The sequence below is a fragment of the Bos taurus genome, chromosome 3 (genome assembly GCF_002263795.3).
Source record: "Bos taurus isolate L1 Dominette 01449 registration number 42190680 breed Hereford chromosome 3, ARS-UCD2.0, whole genome shotgun sequence".
NCBI lineage: Eukaryota > Metazoa > Chordata > Mammalia > Artiodactyla > Bovidae > Bos > Bos taurus.
The window spans coordinates 16255472-16275327 of record NC_037330.1 but is presented as its reverse complement, the minus strand read 5'-3'; the positions used below and the strand labels follow the sequence as shown (position 1 = coordinate 16275327).

The window sequence follows — 19856 nt, the reverse complement described above, 5'->3', positions numbered from 1 at the left end:
CTAGTTTCCTGACCAGAGGTTGAACCCAGTCCTCTCTCCCTGCCCCCACATTAGAAATGTGGGGTCTTAGCCACTGGGCCACCAGGGAAGTCCTTATTTTCTATTATTCTTGAAGAGAGAAAATCAATGACAATTTTAACGCTAATACTAATTAGTAATAGTAATTAAATGTTGAGAGGTAGTAGCACTTCCCTGTTTTTTGATAGAGCACAATTACCATATGTATGTATTTAAATAGTACATTTCTGAGCTAGGCTTCTAAAAACTTGAGGTCTTCCTGAATCTGCCCATATAATAACTGTTTCTCCCTTTCTCCGTAAGTGGGGATAAGGGTGCTTGCTGTGCCTATCTTACAGGGCTTCAGGAAGATAGATAAGATTATGAGTAAAAGTGATACAAATGTGGTGGCTGTGGTGGTATTAGTTGTTAACCTGGAGCACTTAACAACAAATGACTTGTTGATTCAGAATTATTTTTTAAAAATTCAAGGTCATCAATTACGGGAAAGGCTAAATAAACAAAGACGATACAAGGACTAACTTATGGTCAGTAAATCCTAAAAGTACTGCTTTTTCTTTCTTTTACTTTCCTGTCTGTTTACTTTTTGGTGGTTGTCAAGAGGTAAGAGACAATGTATATGCATATACTTTGATTTTTCTAGTAGTAAGATTATGTTAATAGTAATTGCTTCAACTAGAAAATTGCTGAGTCAGCCTCTAATCCAGAAGTTTTTTTAGTTTTTAACCGTTATCCTAAAATAATTTCATGTGTTAATGGTAATTTGGTGGTTAATATTCTGCCATATATGAATGGTGACAGGTGAGAAAAGGTAGAAGAGAAGAGAAAGGGAGAGAAGTGTTGGGACCAAAAAGAAAGAAAGAAAATGGAACAAAGATGATCAGAAAATAACTGCCAACCCCTAATATAGATGATTTGAAAAGGGTTAAGTGCTTTGTGTCACTTTAAATTACCATTAAAGCCTGGAATTTAGGATTTATGCTGTGCTAAGTCACTTCAGTCGTTTCCGACTCTGTGCGACCCCATAGACGGCAGCCCACCAGGCTCCCCTGTCCCTGGGATTCTCTAGGCAAGAACACTGGAGTGGGTTGCCATTTCCTTCTCCAGTGCATGAAAGTGAAAAATGAAAGTGAAGTCGCTCAGTCGTGTCTGACTCTTGGCGACCCCATGGATTGCAGCCTAACAGGCATGGGATTTTCCAAGCAACAGTACTGGAGTGGGGTGTCATTGCCTTCTCCATTAGGATTTATACCCAAATCCAAATTCTCATCAAAAATAAAAATGTCAGTATATTTCCAGTTTACCCTGACATTCTATTTAATGTGTGTCGTGTGATGTGTTAAACATAAGTTCCTTCTTTTTACCTGTGTTAATTAGGGTGCTATTTAATGTAGTTCTTTTCCTTTCAGAATAAATTACAGGATTAATTTCCCTAAAAATTTAATGGATGTAAGTAATATAGGAGCCCTTATTATCACAATATGTGAATATTAAGTAATTTTCTTTGTCTTTAATGTTTCATGCTTGCAGTGTTTGGTAATCATTGCTGTGTGGGATCATTTCTCTGTTACAGTCCTGTACTTTCAACTAGATTTTGGCTGTTTTTGTTTTTATTTGTATAATCTTGAAATTCAGACTGAAGTGGAAAGAAAAAGTCTTACCTTGAGTTGGACAGATTGATTTTGTGTAAGTGCTGCTTAATGATGAAAATCATGATGTGGTTAAATAAGAACCTAAGAAAGACTAGACTAAATCTCCTTAGAGTTTCTTTAGAATGGTTAATTTTCTGGTCTAGGGTGGTAGTTTTACTTGGTGTTGGGGATCCCCCAGAAGCAGCGAGAGTAAATTTTTCTCTTATCATCACGATTGTCTAGTGCAGAAGCTGGGCTGGCCCCTAATCTCGCTCTTTTGTCTCTGCTAGTTACTAGAAGCATTGAGGAGAAGCTCCAGTTAGTTGTTTTTGTTCCCTTTGAGCTTTTCAGTGGAAGGCCCAAAGACATTAATGACTGAAGAAAGTTTATGTTATCTTCATGTTATCTTAGTAATCAGTTATCAGTTGATTTAAAAATTCAAAATGGGGAGAGACCCCTCCTCCAGTCATTAAAAAAATTCCTGGGGACTCCCATGGTGACCCAGTGGCTGACTCCACGCTCCCAGTGCAAGGGGCCCGGGTTTAATCCTTGTTCAGAACTAGATCCTATATGCCACAACTAAAGATCCCTTGTTAGGCAGCTAAGACCTGGCATGGCCAAAGAAGAAAAAGAAGTCTCTGAGGAGGAGGGAGGGAAGGGTGATGGCAATGGTATAAATTTTAATGGCTCTTAAATTTTTTTGAGTGCTTTCTATGTATCATGCACATATTAAATGCTTTTTATATATTTGTTTAATCCTCCTACACCTTTATGAGATACTACTTTTATTTTCAGATGAGGAAAATGAGGTACAGATTAACTACAAGTCATTTTTCCACAATTACTTAACCAGGATTTAAGTCTAGACAGTCTCAGTCCAGACTTTACGCTGTAATAGACTATTCCATTTAGTGACATTCTTTATATCTATACTGACTCTTAACCCAGGTGAGTGTCTTTTTGAGTAGCTGAACAAGGTTATTTGGCTGTGGATTTCTCTAATCACTGTGTTGATCTACAGGTGAGCATGTTAGGGAAAGGATTTGGTGATGTTGGTGAAGCTAAAGGCGGCAGCACCACAGGCTCTCAGTTCTTGGAGCAATTCAAGACTGCTCAGGCCCTGGCTCAGTTGGCAGCTCAGCATTCTCAATCTGGAACCACCACCACCTCCTCTTGGGACATGGGCTCTACCACACAATCCCCATCGCTGGTGCAGTATGGTGAGAAAGATGGAAAATGACTGAATTCTTTAAGGGTTGGAGGATTACTGCCAAGAGGCTGGCAGGAGTAGTTCCCACACTGATTTCCCCTTGTCAGAAAGGCTCAGTTCAGAAAGCTGGGGAATAATAAATAAATATATAAGTTGAGGCTGTATATCTCTTTCATCAAATTTAACCCTGTACACATTTGCAGTCTTCTGTTGACGTGAGGATGTTTTGGATTTTTCCTGGATTTATCTTCAGTATTTGAAAACAGTGTGTTGCCTTTGGAAGAGTTTATGAACTTTGCCGTTTTAGGACCTTATTCTCTGAATATGGGCCATTTCTAGATTGCTTTCTTACAAAGGCAGTGTAGTTGATTTGATATAATCCAATGGTTGTCACAGAATAATAGTATTTTCTTGAGGTCAATGAGGACCTCTGGCCTCATACATATTGGATCTCCTCATGCAGATTTGAAGACCCCAAATGATTCAACAGTGCACAGCCCCTTTACAAAGCGCCAGGCTTTCACCCCATCTTCAACCATGATGGAGGTGTTCCTTCAGGAGAAGCCACCTGCTGTGGCTACCTCCACAGCCGCACCTCCACCCCCATCTTCTCCTCTGCCAAGCAAATCCACCTCGGCTCCACAAATGTCTCCTGGGTCTTCAGACAACCAATCCTCCAGCCCTCAGCCGGCTCAGCAAAAACTGAAACAGCAGAAGAAAAAAGCCTCCTTGACTTCTAAGGTATTTGAACTTTTCGAAAGATATTATTTTAGGGCAAAGGGGTGTGGGATTTGAGAATTGAGATTGTAAGGATGTAGTTTAGAAGTCTGATGTGGAAGTTTGCTATCAGTCTTACAATAAGGTTATAGTAAACCATTTGTTTATCTTCTCTACAGATTCCTGCTCTGGCTGTGGAGATGCCTGGCTCAGCAGATATCTCAGGGCTAAACCTGCAGTTTGGGGCATTGCAGTTTGGGTCAGAGCCTGTCCTTTCTGATTATGAGTCCACCCCCACCACGAGCGCCTCTTCAAGCCAGGCTCCAAGTAGCCTCTATACCAGCACGGCCAGGTAGAGGAAACAGCTGTCATAGACTTCTTTTAGACTTTTCCAACTTTTTGTAAGTCTCTTGTTGATTCCTAGAACTCTGGACAGCCAAGGCTCTGATTGAAGGAAGAGCAGCCACTTGTAGCAGTTTGTTGAGCACTTTTGTTACTAGGTTTTTCCATAACCAAACAGATAGAATATATCCTTTGGGTACTTACAGAATGTCCAGGCACAGTTCCTAGAGATGTGTACCCCCCCTTTAAAGTACATTGGCAGTGCTTTTGACACTTTGAGACCTTTTCTGTGGATTTAAAGCCTATGAAGGTTGTAACTTTGAACTCCTAGGAAGGAGGTAAAATTAGTACTACAGAATTAAAAGAAACCTTTCCTGTAGAACCTTTCCTATTTCCTATGAATAGATATCAGGGAAGTCTATCTTAGGCAATAGAAAATCCTGGAATTCGGGAGTAATAGGTGGGTTTAGTTTTTTTTTTTTTTAAGTCCTTAGAATTTAAAAGTAGAGATGTCTTGCCCCAGCCTAGCTCTATTGAATCATAATTGTTGTTAATGCATGTGAGTATTTTTAAAGTTCTTCTCAAGAGAATTTTACTCTTGGGTTTTTTGAGAGAGCCAGGAACTCAGAATTCCTTAAAGTGAGCAAAAGGTGATTTTTCCTGTGCTTAGGGTTCTTGTTACGATTATATGAAAGGGACCAAGAATAGTGTATCCTTTCTACTGACTTTTAGCCTCTTTTTCTAATAACAGCAGAATGTAGGGACACAAGAAAATTCTCTCTTCCTTTAAGAGTTGAAAATGTTTTTAAGCTCGATTCTTAGCTTAGATACCTGGCTTTATAGGATGTGGAAATTCCTACTGTTGTCAGGAGAAAATTGTTGCAGTATCTTTTATTGTTCTTGAAGTTTGTCTTTTTGATTATAATCAATTTGATTATAAGTTGATTGTAATCAACTCTAGTAAGTTACTAGAGTAACTTACTCCACTGTTTTAGTATCAGTGGATCTGTTCTATTCGTTTCTCTTGAGATTTTCCTTCTCCATTCCCCACAGTGAATCTTCATCCACAATTTCATCTAACCAGAGTCAGGAGTCCGGTTATCAGAGTGGCCCAATTCAGTCGACAACCTATACCTCCCAAAATAATGCTCAGGGCCCTCTATATGAACAGAGATCCACACAGACTCGGCGGTACCCCAGCTCCATCTCTTCATCACCCCAAAAGGACTTGACTCAGGCAAAGGTATTGGCTTCACTAGCCCCTGGGCATTGGTTGGGAGAGTAGCAGACAAAGTCTCTTAAAGTCTCTTAAATATTAGTGTTATACTTCTTGACAGATGGTGCTAAGATATCTCTGAAATGCTGATTATGAAGCTTAACCTCATTTTTGTGGTTGGTGAAATAAAAAAAAGTTCTGTGCACTAATCCTGGAGACTCAGAGCTAGAAGATCATTCTCTTTGCACTAAAGATTCATTCTCTCTAGTAGAATCAGTCTCCAGTACCTATTTTCTTGGAAAATCTGATTGCTAGACTTCTGAGTGCATATCAGTAGACCTCACCTTGCTATGTCTTGGCTTGGTGAGGGGGACAGCATATGCCAGAGGAAATGTGGAGTGACTGTCAGATGCAGCCAGCAGAATAAGTGGTTTGGCTGAACTGTCTTACTCCCACATCCTCCCCGAGGGATCATTGGATTTTGGCAACCCACTCCAGTATTCTTGCTTGGAGAATCCCATGGACAGAGGAACTTGGTGGGCTACAGTCCACGGGTCACAAAGAGTCGGACACGACTGAGCGACTTCACTTTCACTTTATCTGTTTGGGGTTCGGGATCTCTTCAGCAGTTTGGGCATTGCCTCTTATTGCCCTGGGTCACACAGGGTCGGTATATCTTTTATTGTTTTTTTTTTTTTTCCAAAGAGGTTATAGCAATTTATTTTTTATTTATTTTTTAAATTTTACTTTATTTTTAAACTTTACAATATTGTATTAGTTTTGCCAAATATCGAAATGAATCCGCCACAGGTATACCCACGTTCCCCATCCTGAACCCTCCTCCCTCCCCTACCCTCCCTCTGGGTCGTCCCAGTGCACCAGCCCCAAGCATCCAGTACTGTGCATCGAACCTGGACTGGCGACTCGTTTCATACATGATATTATACATGTTTCAGTGTTATTCTCCCAAATCTCCCCACCCTCTCCCTCTCCCACAGAGTCCATAAGACTGATCTATACATCAGTGACTCTTTTGCTGTCTCATACACAGGGTTATTGTTACCATCTTTCTAAATTCCATATATATGCGTTAGTATACTGTATTGGTGTTTTTCTTTCTGGATTACTTCACTCTGTATAATAGGTTCCAGTTTCATCCATCTCATTAGAACTGATTCAAATGTATTCTTTCTAATGGCTGAGTAATACTCCATTGTGTATATGTACCACAGCTTGCTTATCCATTCATGTTTTTAAATTTTTGTTGTTTTTCCTTTGGGTTGTGTACATTATGTTAATCCTTCTGTTAACTTGCAGAATTTCTCTGAAAGAAATTGGTTGGCAGAAATTAAACTGAGTCGGTGTACTAACAATCTATTCTTGTTTGTCTGTTTCTTACCAGAATGGCTTCAGTTCTGTGCAGGCCACGCAGTTACAGACCACGCAAACTGTTGAAGGTAAGGGTCCTCCAGGCTTTTTCCTCTAAATTACAGTGTTTTTACTCCCCTTCCAATATTTTTGCATGTTGTAGATTGTCATGAAAAGACCCCTGCCTCAGTGATCAAAACTATTGGTTTTATTCTTAGCTTGATTTTTTTTCTACCTTGCTGTTTAATCTCAAACCTTCCTAAGTTTCAGGTTCTCTGTTGGTTTCCTTCATTGGTTGGTTCTGTGAAATGCTTGGAATTAAAAAAAAAAAAAAGATTGCACCTAAATGCTACTGGTCCATTACTAAATATCTTACATACTCACACTCTTATCTTCAGGACAGCCTAGGACTGTCGTCACCTCTTAACTTCCTCTGATGATGTGAATTCCTTTCTTTATTTCCAGGTGCTACGGGCTCTGCAGTGAAATCTGACTCACCTTCCACTTCTGGCATCCCCCCTCTCAGTGAAACGGTATCTGCAGCTTCCTTACTGACAACAACCAATCAGCACTCATCCTCCTTGGGTGGCTTGAGCCACAATGAGGAGATTCCAAATACTACCACCACACAACACAGCAGGTGATTTGGGGTGAGGATGGAGGTTTGGGTTGGTGAATAGTAATAACAGAGCTCTCTGGTTTTGTCTTACCCTCTCTGCCTAGCAGAGACCACATTATCTAAGTGGATGACCTACAAGCTATGGGAAGTAAAGACAGAGGAGGCTTTTTTCCCTTTTCAAAACCCATTCTTATTTTGGGCTCTGCTGACTATTGTGTTGACCTTACGATCTCAGATCTGTTTGGTCCCATATTCTGCCTTTTTTGCCTGGGTTGTTTTTTTACTTAATTGAATTATAGTTAATTTATGACGTGTTAATTTCTCTGTACAGAAAAGTGATTCAGTTATACATATACATGTTCTTTTTTATATTTTTTGCATTATGGTTTATCACAGGATATTGAATATAGTTCTCTGTGCTGTACAGTAGAACCTTATTGTTCGTTCGTTCTTTGTATATACTAGTTTGCATCTGATAACCCAAAACTCCAATTCTATCCCTTTCTCTTCAGCAACCACAAATTAGTTCTCTGTGTCTGGCCTCTGTTAATTGTTATGGCTGCACTGGGTCTTCACGGCAGTGCACGGGTTCTTTGTTGCTGCACATGGGTTTCCTTTGGTTGCTGGGAGTCGGGGTTACTGTCTAGTTGTGGTGTGCGGGCTTCTCCTTGCAGTAGCTTCTCGTTGCGGAGCACAGGCTCTAGGGCGTGTGGGCTTCAGTAGTTGCAGTGCATGAGCTTTAGTTGCCCCGAGGCATGAGGGGTCTTAGTTCCTAGTCCAGGAATTGAACCTGTGTCCCCTGCATTGGCAGGTGGGTTCTTAACCACTGGACCACTAGGGAAGTCCCTAGCCTAGTCCCCAGTTCTTGACTGAAGCTCCACGTCAGGCAATAACCATAGCACTGTGGCTAATGGCAACCACTTTATCCTTACAGCACGTTATCTACTCAGCAGAATACCCTTTCGTCATCAACATCTTCTGGGCGCACTTCAACATCCACTCTTTTGGTAAGTGTGAATGTGGTAAAAGGAAATGTGGTCTTATTACATTCAAACAATTATCCAACCATAAGATTCTCCCAAGAAACAACTCTTGAAAATTTCTTCATGAGGTGGCAAAATGACAACAGATCTAAGGTTGCAGGAAAAGGAGTAAAAGTATACTTGAAGCCAAGAAAGGCAGAAGAATCCAGAAATACTGCAGAGCTGTGGGCCAATTCTTAAAGCCCTGGAAATGGCTTTCCTTAGTATACGACTTTTTAAATTTTTTTAAAGACACTGAAACTGGGTGGGGCTATGTATGCTGTGATAAATTCTGTAAGAACATTGTTTTCTAACTGATACAGCCATTCTCACTCCGGGATTTGCCAAACCTGAGTCCTGAAAATAAGCAGTTTGAGTCTAGGCATCCTATGAAAGTAAAGGCCAGATGAGCACTTTGAGCTAAAGAATTAAGTTCACTGTTGTGATTTTGTGACAACTATACTTGTGGAATTAAGCTGAGATGGTAAGGAAGAAAACTCACTTCAAAAGGACCTGTTTCAGGGAAAGCATGTCTGTTTTGTCAAAAGCCTGGGACAAGGTAATGAGGACTAAGGCTTTCTTAGGATTTTCTCTTTCTTCCAGTACACTATTTCAGGTTTAAATGCATTAGAATTTGTACTTTTTTCTAGCCTGTGAACTTGTCTGTTGTGTTAGCCTAGCAAAGAAGAGTGGGCGAGGAGGCATTTATAATGTATTTTTCAGACCTAACTTTATCTTTTGTCTCCTTATTGGGCAGTCAGTATTGGTTTCTGGGGAGTTTGTCCCTACTCGCTCTGCTGCTTTTTGAACAGGGTGATAATGTGCAGTGGGTCCGTTGCTAACCATCTTTACCAGATAAATCTTGGAGAATGTGTAGCTGGAGAGTATTTAATCATTTATTCTAGTTACTTTGGCAAAGGATGACCAGTACCCTTCCTCAGCCTCTTTAATTGGGAAGTTGGTGTGCTAAAATCAACAGAAGGGAATGTCTTTCCTGACCTGTTAGACTAATCACTGTTTCCTCCTCCTCTTTTCCACTGCACTGCCTTTTTGAAGCACACGAGCGTGGAGAGTGAGGCGAATCTCCATTCTTCCTCCAGCACTTTCTCCACCACATCCAGCACAGTCTCTGCTCCCCCGCCAGTGGTCAGTGTCTCCTCCAGTCTCAATAGTGGCAGTAGCTTGGGCCTCAGCCTAGGCAGCAACTCTACCGTCACAGCCTCCACTCGAAGCTCAGTTGCTACGACTTCAGGTAACCCTGTGTAGAAGTTGAATTGCCTTCCTTTGGGATGGAGGAGCAAAGTAATGATGTGACAGGATAAAAATATAATTTCTCTTTTAGGAAAAGCTCCTCCCAACCTCCCTCCTGGGGTCCCGCCATTGTTGCCTAATCCATATATTATGGCTCCAGGGCTGTTACATGCCTACCCGGTAAGTGAGACTGAATGATCTTTTCCAAAAGAGGAAGGTGGTATGCCTAGTCTTTATTGCTGTGACTTCAGGTGGAAGACTATACATAATAAATGAGCGGTTATCATGTGTAGTCTTTAATCTTTGTAGTTCAGGGGGAAATAATTTTTTTTAAGAGGAAGGACTCAACCTAGACTAGGTCCTCTGTTGTGTATTTTCTCTGTGTGGAACAATTACTGGGCCTCAGAAGCTGAAGGCCCGAGTGCCTAACTGGAATCCCTCACAGTTTCCTGGAAAATTATTCTCTCTAGTTGGATTGATTCCTAATCCCTGGGGGTCTGTGCTGGCTCTGACCCGATGAGAGTAGAGTTCCCTGAGTTAGCACGTGGTTCTCTGAGCATAGGTGAATGACAGGAGTAGTCTTTTGTCTTGCTGAGTTTTGTGTCAGGTTCATGTATTCAGTGCTTATTAAGATGAAGGATATTTATTTAAAAACATTTTTTTAAAATACCTGTTTTTCAAACTTATGATTACCAGGGGATACAGGAGGGGAGAGATAAATGGGGAGGTTGCTGTATATAAAATAAGAACCTACTATATGGCACAGGTAACTCAACTCTGTACTCTAATGGCCTATATGGCTGCTGCTGCTGCTAAGTCGCTTCAGTCGTGTCCGACTCTGTGCGACCCCATAGATGGCAGTCCACCAGGCTCTGCCATCCCTGGGATTCTCCAGGCAAGAACACTGGAGTGGGTTGCCATTGCCTTCTCCATTGTGTGAAAGTGAAGTCGCTCAGTCGCATCCGACTCGTAGCGACCCCATGGACTGCAGCCTACCAGGCTCCTCCATCCATGGGATTTTCTAGGCAAGAATACTGGAGTGGGTTGCCATTGCCTTCTCCGGCCTATATGGAAAAAGGATCAAAAAAAACCACCTACTCACCTGAAACTCACACAGCATTGTAAATACTCCCCCCAAAAACCCCAAAACACCTGTTTTTGCCCTCAGAGAGTTTAGATTATCATACAAATGAAATACCCAGTAGCACTTTTTAAATAATTAACACACTACCTTAGTACCCAATAGAGTAAAATGTGAATCCTTTCTGAGAGAGATAAATTTTAAGCCATATTTTGAAGGCTAAAGGAGAAAAATAGTGGTAAAATAAAGTTAACTATTCATGTGTGACTTATGTACCCCACTGCTACCCAGAGGACAGCCTAGTTGAATCATTATGTAGCTCAAGGAAAACTTAAAGGCCGTTCATGAATCATGTAATCTCTTTGCATTTCATTTCTTAAAGAAAATGAAGGAGATAATCTATGTCCTCTTTTTTCTCATGAATGAGGATGAAAGTTCTGTTGATTTATTTTGTCTCTTAGCTCCTTGGTTTGCTACTGTCGTGACCAGTTCCCATTAATATTGTTACATGTTTGTATCTTTTAGCCACAGGTATATGGTTATGATGACTTGCAGATGCTTCAGACAAGATTTCCATTGGTGAGTATATGGTTATAGAGCTCAGGGAAAGAAAGTGATCTTAAATTAATGTTTGAAGTATTCCAGATGTTTACTTGATAAGTCACAGACTTGGCTTTTTCTCAACGCATACCTCCATATACATACTTTAAGATATATTAGGATGTACTTAGAGAGTGGTTCTAACAGAAGGTCACTTTGAGGAGGGAGGAGGGTTCAGGATGGGGAACACGTGTATACCTGTTGTGGGTTCATGTTGATATATGGCAAAACCAATACAATATTGTAAAGTTAAAAAAAAATTTTAAAAAAAGAAAGTCACTTAAAAAAAGTTGTGACATCTTTGAATTAAACATATTTTAAGCTTCCTTTATGTCTCACACACTTTGATGAATTCTAGAAGGAAGATGTATTTTCTCAGTAGTAATAGACTATTAGGGATTATATCTAGAGGTTTAGGATTTATCTAGAATATTATTGGTACTGATGGACTTGGAGCGTTTTCCTGGTGGGCATACTTGTAGACCTTGCCTGACTATCCCTGTGGCCAGGCAGGGGGGACAGTGTATGCAAGAGTAATATGGAGTTTGTGCTAGCTCTTGCCAGCTCATTAATGGCTGGATGAACTGCAGTTCTCCAACATTCTCTTGCTTCTCATCTTGTATGATGTGTCATGCCAATAATGAGTGGCACTGAGTCTCTTCTCTTTTATTTCTTTCAGGATTACTACAGCATCCCATTTCCCACACCCACCACTCCGCTGACTGGGAGGGATGGTAGCCTGGCCAGCAACCCTTATTCTGGTAGGATTGGGATGGGGCTGAATAAAGGGAAGCTGTGTTGGTATTGGTAGCAGAAACCTGATTAGTAGATCCAGTTTTCACCTTAATTAAGATCTTTGACAGAAATATTATACAAAATGGATGTCATGAATCAGGGTCGGTAGAGGGTCGGTAGATTCAAAATAAGTACAGTGGTTGACCTGGCCTTCCTTTGCTCATCTCTGCTCTTGCTCCCTACTTACATGGCAGTCTTATTGCCTTGCCAGGCTATAGGCCTGACCTGTTGTCCTTATTGACTGTCATTGTTTTTCAGGTCCAATGCGGAGTTTTCCCCATGGAGGAGAAGCAGAGAGAGGAAGTAGGGGGTGGGGTAGGGAAGAGATGAAAGAACACAGGTGGGCAGAGAAACCACATAGGAGCTTTATTCTGGAAGCTTGTCTCTGCCACAGCATTGCACAGCCGTGCGTTATTAGTCCTTGACTGGCATTGTGCAGAGTGTGTCCTGAGCGACGCTAAACGGAGCCTCAAAAAAATAAAATTCACAGAATTGAACGTTAACCAAGGCTCTCTTGGATCATGTGAAATCAGAAGAGGTAATTCTACATTGATGTGGGGAGTAAAAGAGGCAGATATATTGAGCCTCTCCTTTCACAGGTGACCTCACAAAGTTCGGCCGCGGGGATGCCTCCTCCCCGGCCCCAGCCACAACCTTGGCCCAACCCCAACAGAACCAGACGCAGACTCACCACACCACGCAGCAGACATTCCTGAACCCGGCGCTGCCTCCTGGCTACAGTTACACCAGCCTGCCATACTACACAGGGGTTCCTGGCCTCCCCAGCACCTTCCAGTATGGGCCTGCTGTGTTCCCTGTAAGTGCTTGGACTTGGTCTTTACTTGTAGTGAAGAATCCTTGACACTATCCTAGCTACTTTCAAAGCTAGATGACTTTTAAATAATAAGGAGGAACAATTTCCACTTCTGGCCTGGGAGAGGGACTGGGGCTGGATAGGTGGTATTGGGGTAAGGGACTACGTGTTGTCAGAATTAGCTAAAGGGGGAATGTATAGCTTTGCTTCCCTCAGACTGTCATTCATTCCCTGAGCCATTTTGCTAAGCAAACGGGACAGTCTGCCTCAGGATGGGTAGCCATCTTGAATGCCCAGTCTCTGGAGTGGGTTAAAATGGTACTTTGCCGCCATTTCACTGTAGTGCTGGCCTTTTGTTCTTCAGGTGGCTCCTACCTCTTCCAAGCAGCATGGTGTGAATGTCAGTGTGAATGCATCAGCCACCCCTTTCCAACAGCCAAGTGGTTATGGGTCTCATGGATACAACACTGGTAAGCTCACCTTGACCCTGGCTGTCATTGGGATGTTATTAAATGAGTTTCAGGGAGGAAGATTCGAAGCTTGAGAAAATAGGGCTGGTAAGGGTGTGCTGCTGCTCCAGGTATGATTGTTCATGTTTGTCTGACTTGGGTTTCTGTCTGAGCAGCACCAACAGAGGAGCTTAATAGTAGAACACGTATTCATTACTCATGATGAGAATGCCCTGGGGCACAAATTGGCTATTAGAATATGTTGGCTGGCCTAAACTTTGGGTGGGAAGCAAGGGGCCCACCCAAATCTACACAAGATTTTACTGAGATCTTTCAGTGGGGCCAGGTGTTAACATTTAAGGTACCGGTAAGTACAGTAGGTGATACGTTCATTCAGTGAATAGAAGAGTTAAATGGATTCTTAGCTAGCATGCTGTGGTAGGTTTGGCTGCAATCTCTTTATAGTACAACTTTCTTCATGTGGCCCCTCGTTTTATTCCCTATCTAGAGGGCCTAAGATGAGGAAAGAAGGGAGTAGGGCACAAATGCTCAATAGAGGGAGAGTTGGACCTTTGGGTTCCTTCATTTGTGTGGCTGGTTTTTTCACAAACTCCATTGTACAGCTGACGGCAGGGAGGGAAATACGGGGATCCTCTGAATGGACGCTGACCTAAAAGGTATTTATCCTATCCTTTGCTCTCATACCTGACACCTACTGTCTGTTTTTGGGGGACAGGAAGTAAGAGTTTTTGAATAAAATAATTCTGTCTACTTTTCTCAGTGCCTTGTAGATGTGTATGGAGAGTAAGTGGTTGCCATTGCTTGGGGTTGAGGTTGAGGGTTGTTCTTTAAAATTCTTAGCTCAGTTATGGTTTCACGGTGGTTTGGATGGAGCTACATCTGTGTTCTTCACCCTTGTATGGGCTCCAGATGGTTAAACTTGTCCAAGGTTTTTCAGTAACTGGGAAACTGAGCTGAGAAAGAGAGCAGTAAGTCTGGAAACTATCATCAGGTGGAGCTTTGAACTGTGTTGTATGACTTACAGTGGGTTGAGATACGAAGTAAAGAAATCCTGAGATGACTCACTGAGATTAAATCGTTAATACCCAGACTCCTTGTGGCTAGGGACCCCTCTCTCTCAGCAGGTCAGCCCCAGTCCTTGGTAGGGAGGTTTACAAGCTCTTGTGTTGGAGTGGCCCTATTACAGGAATTTAGATTTAGGTCTTAACTGGACCAGATTCAAGAATTTTAAGAGGTAGATGATTGGTAATATAAGAAGATGGCATTACCGGATTTTGGAAATCCCAGCTGTTTCCCTAAGATTTAAGAAACCTATAACAACCCTTTGAGAACCCCCAGTTCCCAACCCCACAGAGGGCTCTTGTCATCCCATTCCTCATCAACCTCTAAATTCATTTATTTTTATGTATTTGATTCCTTTTAGGAAGAAAATATCCACCCCCTTACAAGCATTTCTGGACGGCAGAGAGCTAATTTGGCCCAAGGCCGGGGGCTGTGTTTTGTGTGTGTGTATAAATTTGCACTGAAGTCTTGTTTCAGAAACCAGACCACTGAGGAGAGCCTGCTGAGCTGTGGCCATGGCCTGCGTGGCTTGGGGGAATGAGTTGGTGGATACCTTCTGGGCTTTTGAACTTGCCCTTGCCTCATTTCCCTCTGCCCCATGTGTCTGACCCTGTCTTACCCATTTCGAATTCAAGCGGTGCAGCACCTCCTCTGAAGCATCAATGCACACACCTGCTGTTGCTTTTGATTTCTGGAAGGCATGTAGTTTCAACTTGTAACAAAATATTTGTAGTCTTCAATAAACTGTGGTATTTCTTTAGCTAACTCTGGCGTTCTTTCCGTGCATGTCTTTTGGACACTAGGAGCCAACATTGTGCTGTGGGTGGAGGGTGGCCTTTTCAGTCAAACCCCAGCATAGTCAAAGAACCATTAACTTTTCAGTATGGTGAATCTATTAAGGTGGGGGAAGGGAAGTGGCCTCAGTTCTCAGCCTGTTGATTAGTTGGTAAAGAAAGCTGTTTGTAGAAAATTCTCCATTCTCCATGCTGCTTATAGCTGTTCACTTTTCAGTTTAGATCTTCCCCTTGTCTCTGACATAAGCAGAGAGGAAAGGACAGAAAAGTTAGTGTCATGTCATTGTGAAAGGCTAAAGAGATGGTGTTCAGACCTGTTGTTATGAAAGTATCTTCCAGGTTTAGTACCCACATCTGGTTCCCAGAGGCCACATGGCTGGCTGAGATCTGATAAAGTCTTGCGTGACCAGCTAGTTGATGACTCGGGCTGTGGACACTCTTCTAGCCTGGAACATTGTTCTTAGAGTCCCTTGATGGCTTTTTAGGGATTGTGGAATATTAGTCAATTCGCAGTTGTTGGGTGTAGCTAAGGATGTATGGGAGAGGTTTGGTTAAACACCTCCTTGACTATGGAAATGCTCATCCCCTCTTAATGCCCTTCATTCATAGAGTTAGCTTGGACAGTGAGAACTCTGTCCTTGGTTAACTGGAAACCCAGATATTTGACCTTCTTTGTATTTGTTCCCAGCCCTCTGAAGAAATTTTGTCTTTTGAGTGTGCCCAGCTTTCTCAGGGGTTGCCAGGCTGGGAGAGATTTCTTGCTGTTTCTCCTCCCCGCCGTCCACATTGTGTTTGTATGATCATCACTGCTTGGGAGTGTGGATTAACCTGGGGATGTTGACTGCTGGAAGGAAAGCAAAACTCTGAGGTTTCTAATTGGTGAACAATAGGTAGGGAAATGAATGCCTGTTATTTTCTAGCGTCTCAGATGCTTACACTGAGGCCATTTAGGGCTACTACACTCTTCTGTGTTTTTCTCCATCTCCAATTATTTCAACCAGTAGCCCAATCAAGGCTTCTAGACTAGAAGCTGTTTTTGAGCCAGTCCAGCCTCTAGAAAGAATGAGACCAGTTAAGGGCACATTGGAACTAAATTCCTTCCTACCACTAGGCTTGAGAACAGCCGTTTCTCCCATTCTGTATGGGATGACCAAGGGGTGTTGGCAAGCTGTTTGAACCTTCACTGTAAAGGTCATTGTCTCTTCTGGTTTCCCTCAGAGATGTTCTGTTTTTATCCTGTCCATTACACCTTACTCTCAACCCTTCCACACAAACCACCTCGTTAGCTTAGCTTTTTCCATAAATGAACTCCTGTTCTTAAAGTTATGCCTGTTACCAGTGATTTGCCAAATGGGCACCTGAAAGCTGGAAAAGGAAGGGGAAAAAACTACCTGATTAGTTCCTGTTTTGTCCCCTTTTACTCCAGTGCCATTGAAATGTAGAGTTGATACTTTGAAGATGGGAAAGTATTTTCTCATGCTTGGTTTCTGTTGTTTAGTTGCTAAGTTGTGGCTGACTCTCCTGCGACCCCACGGACTGTAGCCCGTCAGGCTCCTCTGTGCATGGGATTTCCATGGACAGAATACTGGAGTTGGTTGCCATTTCCTCTTCCTGGGTATCTTCCCGACCCGGCATCTCCTGCATTGGCAGGCAGGTTCTTCTTCACTGAGCCATCCATTAGTGTCTGTAATTCTTTACTTTTCCTAGTTAGTGTTTGTTCCTCCCTGAAACTGTCTGGACTTACGATATGGGAGGGTTTTCCAGGGTAAACGCCACTTCTATTGGGAAGATTCTAAAGTGGCTGTCCAAGGTGGGCTTAGCTTTTGAAGGCTGCCTTGGTCTAGGGAGGATTTGGATTTTGGAGTTTGAATGGAGATCGCTATTGAACTGTGGGTAAATGGAGGATTCCTCTTTTGTGACTCCATCAGTGTGTGTGTGTGTGTGTGTGTGTTGTGTGACTCCGTCAGTTTAGTTCTAAAAAACTCATCAAAGTTCTCCTAACAGCAGAGGAAAATCCAAAGACCCAGCCTGAAATGCAATGTTTTTTTGAAGTCTCGTTTTATCTCACCTTCTGAGATGTAACAGATCTTTAGAAAACAAACTAGTTTACTAGTTTCCTAGTAAAATTTCAGTTACTTTTTCTTCAGTATTTGTATACAGTTTTCACTAGTAAGATGCTGGGTTATTTTACCTGATGGCTTTTTTTCCTATTCTTACTGCCCCATACCCTGGGAGGTACAGTATGTGTATTTCAGTTTAAGGAGTACAGATTAAAATGGGGAATTGTACTGTTGTGGTTTCCATAAAATCATCATGGTGGTAGGGAGTTTTTCAATAGGAAACACATAAGTTGCTGGAGTATGGATTAGAGCTTTTACCTCATAGAAAAGCTGAAATTGTAAACTAGAATGAACAGTTGGATTTTGTGTTCCACCTAGGCTATAAGAGCCTAACCCTGTCTACCCTCTCTCCTCTCCACACTTAGGCTTAAATTGAGTAAATGGAAATTTGCTTTGTAAATCGTAAGTATGTAGCCTAGTAGTACCAAGACAATAGGGAAGCTGGACCAAGTAAACTGAGGCTCTGAGAATGAAAGTGCTCTTGGGGGTTGAACTGAACTGCTCCGTTAGCACTTTCCTTATGCTGTGGAGCCCATGAATTTTGAGCCCACTCAGCAGCAAGATTGCAGAACTGAGTGGAGTTTGGGCTGACTGATTTGAAAAGGACATGAAAAGTTTAATACAATCCTGTTGGGCTTTGGCACAGAGAGTTTTGAAAGCCATAGGCTAGTGAAGTTTGGCTATATTCCCTGGTGCTCCCAAAAACAACACCCCTCACTCTCACATAAACAGTATACATCGGGAAAGGGCAAGAGAACCCCTTAGAGAACCTTTTTGTATCGTGAGCTCTTATTCCTCAGGACTGACATGAAGTTGGAAAAACAGACCAAAATTCCCTTGCAGTGCTCTAGCTAGAAAAGCCACACGCATCATCATTTCCCAGGGATGGGGCCAGGCAGTTAGCAGAGCTAATCCTCCTGTCTGTTTCCTCCTCCCCCAGGTGTGTCAGTCACCTCCAGTAATACAGGCGTGCCAGATATCTCGGGTTCTGTGTACTCCAAAACCCAGGTAGGTGCCTGGCTCTGGATAGAACTGGAAAGAGAGATGGACATCGAGGAGGTGGAGTTGCAGTGATAGAAAAACACTGAACATGGGAATTCCCTGGCTGTCCAGTGGTTAGGACTTGGCACTTTCATTGCCATGGGCCTGGGTTCAATCCCTGGTAGGGGAACTAGGATCCCACAAGCCATATGGCCAAAGGGCGGGAAAAGACTGAACAAGAACAGTCCTCTTAGGAGAGGTATCAGGAAACCCATCCTACTAGAAAGTGAGTGAGTTCTTGAAGTTTAAACTGAGCCCTCTTGGAAAAAAAAGGAAAAATGTTACAGGAAGGTGGAGTGTGGTAAACTGTTGTGATGTCATGTTGTTTACTGCACGTTTTCCTGGCCCCTTACTCCCAACCTTTTCATAAGTTTCTCAGAGAAAAGAACGGAATGAAAGGAAAGTGGTTCTTCCCATTCTTTGTAAGTCTGTAACAGAGTGGGAAAGGATACAACACAGCCCAGTAATTAAAGTGAGGTATCCAAATTATGCACAGATTAGTACTGTGTTGCTCCCACATACACACCATAAATAATTAAAAGTTCCAGGTAAAGTATTAGGAGTTGTGGTGGAGTGCTTCATGACCAAGACCATTAACACTCAAGATTCCTCAGTGTGTATTCATTTTCTTTTTTTAATATCTAACAAGTTTTTATTTTTACCCAACTCCAGAGGTTGTGCTAATAGTGGTCAGCATATTTCACTGTGTTCATGAATGATGCTAGATTTCACAAAGTGATCTCACACCAAGTCCTCTTACTTGGTCCTTACAACCAAGAGGTTACTAGCATCCCTGATTCATGTAAGAGAAAGCAGGCTGAGAGACGGAGCAGTTTTCCAGGGTCACACAGCTATTACAGACGAGAACCGAGGCTGAGGCCTGACTATCTGACCTCAGGTGCAGCACTCCTCTGTGACGCCATGCTGCGCTCAGGGTGGGGGACCTTAGATTCAGAAATCCCAAGGAATAGTTTGCTGATCCTTTTGCTCTCTCTCCTCCTCTTCTCCTGGATAGCAGTCCTTTGAGAAACAAGGTTTTCATTCCGGTACTCCTGCTGCCTCCTTCAACTTGCCTTCAGCCCTAGGAAGTGGGGGGCCCATCAATCCGGCCACAGCTGCTGCCTACCCACCTGCCCCTTTTATGCACATCCTGACTCCCCATCAGCAGCCGCACTCCCAGATCCTTCACCATCACCTGCAGCAGGATGGCCAGGTAATAGCCCTTCCCCGTCTTTCCTTTCCCTTCCTCTTCCTTCCTATCCCTAAAACTACCTCCCCTTTCCTTTTCTTACCCTTCCTCACCGCCACCTTCACCCAGCCCTCCCCAGCGCCAGCCATGGGCACACAGCACATACAGACACAGCGCACATAACACGAGTGGCCGGCAAAGGATACGTCAGAGGAGGGGCCAGATGGCAGCCTCATTCCCCCCGATGCCTTTGGCGCCTTTCTCCTCCACCTCCTCCCATAGCACAGTTGTCCTCATCCCATCAGACCTGGCTCACACCTCCCCTCTTAACCTCTCCCAGCCTTCCCCCTTCCCTGACATTATAGCTTTCCCTTCTAATGGTGGAGTTCTATTGTCAAAAGTTTGTCCCTTTATTTTCCATATATCCTGGTTCTGCCTCAGCTACCATATTTGCAGATGATTCTCTGTTGCCAGCGCCAGCAGGAGGAGCAGGTAA

The 19856-nt window shown here is 42.8% G+C and overlaps 1 protein-coding gene and 2 non-coding genes across 43 annotated transcripts in view; all 3 read left to right on the top strand.

Annotated features, from left to right (window-relative positions):
* UBAP2L (ubiquitin associated protein 2 like) overlaps nucleotides 1-19856 on the top strand; it is a 71633-nt gene that overhangs the window by 49516 nt on the left and 2261 nt on the right. For 18 of the 41 annotated variants that reach the window (XM_059881101.1, XM_010802858.4, XM_010802855.4 and 15 more), the window contains 16 exons: nucleotides 2671-2869; nucleotides 3323-3600; nucleotides 3756-3928; nucleotides 4972-5161; nucleotides 6537-6591; nucleotides 6968-7142; nucleotides 8056-8128; nucleotides 9200-9395; nucleotides 9486-9574; nucleotides 11001-11054; nucleotides 11755-11836; nucleotides 12470-12687; nucleotides 13049-13154; nucleotides 18071-18138; nucleotides 19187-19384; nucleotides 19802-19852. In XM_059881101.1, the coding sequence (XP_059737084.1) occupies nucleotides 2671-2869; nucleotides 3323-3600; nucleotides 3756-3928; nucleotides 4972-5161; nucleotides 6537-6591; nucleotides 6968-7142; nucleotides 8056-8128; nucleotides 9200-9395; nucleotides 9486-9574; nucleotides 11001-11054; nucleotides 11755-11836; nucleotides 12470-12687; nucleotides 13049-13154; nucleotides 18071-18138; nucleotides 19187-19384; nucleotides 19802-19852 (2205 nt within the window). 41 annotated transcript variants of the gene reach the window in all.
* Nucleotides 5520-5596, top strand: MIR2411 (microRNA mir-2411). Its single transcript, NR_030848.1, has one exon. It is a non-coding gene; the product is annotated as a microRNA mir-2411 (primary transcript).
* On the top strand, nucleotides 11544-11678 carry LOC112446112 (small nucleolar RNA SNORA58). The gene has a single exon (XR_003034184.1). It is a non-coding gene; the product is annotated as a small nucleolar RNA SNORA58 (small nucleolar RNA).